This window comes from Tupaia chinensis, unplaced genomic scaffold (genome assembly GCF_000334495.1).
Source record: "Tupaia chinensis unplaced genomic scaffold, TupChi_1.0 Scaffold000561_1, whole genome shotgun sequence".
Lineage (NCBI taxonomy): Eukaryota > Metazoa > Chordata > Mammalia > Scandentia > Tupaiidae > Tupaia > Tupaia belangeri.
In genome coordinates this window covers 3122845-3125253 of record NW_006160074.1, presented here as the reverse complement: position 1 = coordinate 3125253, position 2409 = coordinate 3122845, and the positions used below count along the sequence as shown (strand labels likewise).

The 2409-nt window shown below is 55.7% G+C and overlaps 1 protein-coding gene across 1 annotated transcript in view; it reads left to right on the top strand.

Annotated features, from left to right (window-relative positions):
* The window catches only part of ARHGAP1 (Rho GTPase activating protein 1), a 32459-nt gene that overhangs the window by 25971 nt on the left and 4079 nt on the right, over positions 1–2409 (top strand). The window contains exons 5-7 of the mRNA XM_006157787.3: positions 802–933; positions 1264–1350; positions 1519–1617. Coding sequence (XP_006157849.1) covers positions 802–933; positions 1264–1350; positions 1519–1617 — 318 coding nt within the window. The remainder of the gene's footprint in view (positions 1–801; positions 934–1263; positions 1351–1518; positions 1618–2409) is intronic.

Here is a 2409-nt window from a genome sequence, read left to right as displayed (position 1 = left end):
GGGGGGATGGTCACGCCGCAATCCCTTCTCCTCCATTCTCCTCTTGGGATCTTGGGCATGCACGCACACGCGCCCGGCGTGAGTTTTAAGCCACCGGATCCGAGATTCAAACCGTGGTCGACTACGTGGGAGTCCAGTGACATAACCATTACGCTAACTGCTGGTTCCCATCTTTTTCTTTAAGTTTTATGTCTTCCATGAGGCAGGCAGGCAGACAAAGAGACAGCATCCCTAACAAAGTCCTGACATTGCAGTGTACCCCCGAGTAAGCCCCAGATCGTGGGCACAGCTGTGCTTGGCATGCAGGGAGGTTTCTGGATGTGAACCCTGAACATTCCCGGGGTCAGCCCCACCGAATGCTGTGTCTTCCTGCTGTGCCACTGCCCACCGGCCTTGATTAGTACAAGCGAGGAGTGGCATAGCGTATGCGAAGAGCTTGGCTGACACTGAAATGAACGCTGGTAAATGGCACCTGTGCTCCTCATTAGTGACTCGGGGCCCTCCTGCGAGGCAGATGTTCCCATTGGAACTACAGGTGTCGAGAGGGCCCGGGTGAGCGTCCTGGTCTCTTGTCCTCTTGTCAGTGCTCAAACTGAGAGCCGTTACTGTCATCCTCCCCACCCAGCCGGCCCCTGCTCCTCTCCGGATCGCAGGACTGCTCATACAGCCAGAGTAGGCCACGCCAGGGGAGGGCTGGGGGCCAGGGCTGGGGTCGGATAGGAGGCCCTGGTGTGCGTGCTCCTGTCTCGGTGGGGGCCGCGCTGTGCACAGGGCAGGCCTGAGCAGGCTTGTCTCCCAAAGGTACCTGAAGCACACCCTGGACCAGTACGTGGAGAGTGACTACACGCTGCTCTACCTGCACCATGGCCTGACCAGCGACAACAAGCCCTCCCTCAGCTGGCTCCGGGACGCCTACCGGGAGTTTGACCGCAAGTGGGTTGGGGCAGGAGGTGGACGCCTGGGCCTGGGGCAGGCAGCTGTGTAGCTGGCAGCTCTTTCTCATTCTGCACTGTCCTCTCCGTGGGCAGGAGCTTACCCCATGCCAGGGGGACACAGTTGTCTCCACCTGGGTAAATGAAGAGTCTGAAGTCAGAATAACCTGGCTTAAGTCCCAGGTTCTCCGCTTACTTGCTTTGTAACCTCTCTGAACCAACTATTTCCTGGTCTGTAAAAGGGGGCAGCAGTGGCAGTGCATCCCCAGCTCGCTGCACGCTCTGGGTCTCTCCTCCCACAGCCACCCTGAGCCTCCCGCTCGCCCCGCAGGTACAAGAAGAACATCAAGGCCCTGTACATCGTGCACCCCACCATGTTCATCAAGACCCTGCTCATCCTCTTCAAACCCCTCATCAGGTGAGCAGGCTGGGTGGGCCGGGGCACAGACCTGAGGAGGCCAGGCGTGCTGGGGACAGACTGGCTTAGGGCCAGCCTCTGCCTGGACGGGGTGGGCTGCTGGAAGGAGAGTGGAAACCTGCTGAGCTGGCCCGCCCTTGACCCAGGCCCATTCCTCCGTCCTTACAGCTTCAAGTTTGGGCGGAAGATCTTCTACGTGAATTACCTGAGTGAGCTGAGTGAGCATGTGAAGCTGGAGCAACTGGGGATCCCACGCCAAGTACTCAAGTGAGGCGGGGTGCAGGCAGCCGGTGGCCGGGCTGTGTGCAGCAGGGCAGGCCTGTGAGAGGGCATAGAACGAGCCGGCCCCCAGGGGGGACACCCAGAGGAGGCGAGTGGAATGACTCAGAGACAGCATGGGGGTCAGACCGAGCAAATTCAGATCCCATTTCTGACACTTAAAACACTGCGTGACTGGATCTCTGAAAAGTCTTTGTTTTTTTTCCATGTGAAAATATGATCTACAAAAAGTTAATGAAAGATGCTGTTATGAAAAACCTCTGAGCTAGGGCCAGCAGATGGCATAATGGTTATGTTGTTGGACTACCACGTAGCCGACTGCAGTTCGAGTCCTGGACCTGGTTGCTTAAACTGATGCTGGGTGTGTGTGTGTTTGCGTGCCCAAGATCCCAAGAGGATAATGGAAAAGAGGGGATTGCCGTGTGGCCATCCCCCTTGGGGGGGGTGGTTTCTCTCTTGTCTCTCTCTGTCTCTTGGGCAAGTGCACGCGCCCTATAGCAAAACTCTCTTTAATAAAAAACCCCTGTGGGGGGCCAGCAGGTGATGTGGTGCTTATGTGCCCTGGGTTCCCACATGGCCAACTGTGGTTTGAGTCCTGAACCTGGCGACCTGCTTTCTCACTTTCCCTCTCTCTCACCGTGTCCCTTCTGGTCAAATAAAAATAAATAAAGGTAAATAAAATAATTATTTAAAAAAAATAAAATAAAAAAAAATAAAAACCTCTGGGACTAGCAGGTGGTGTAATGGTTATATTGCTGGACTCCCATATAGTTGACCCAG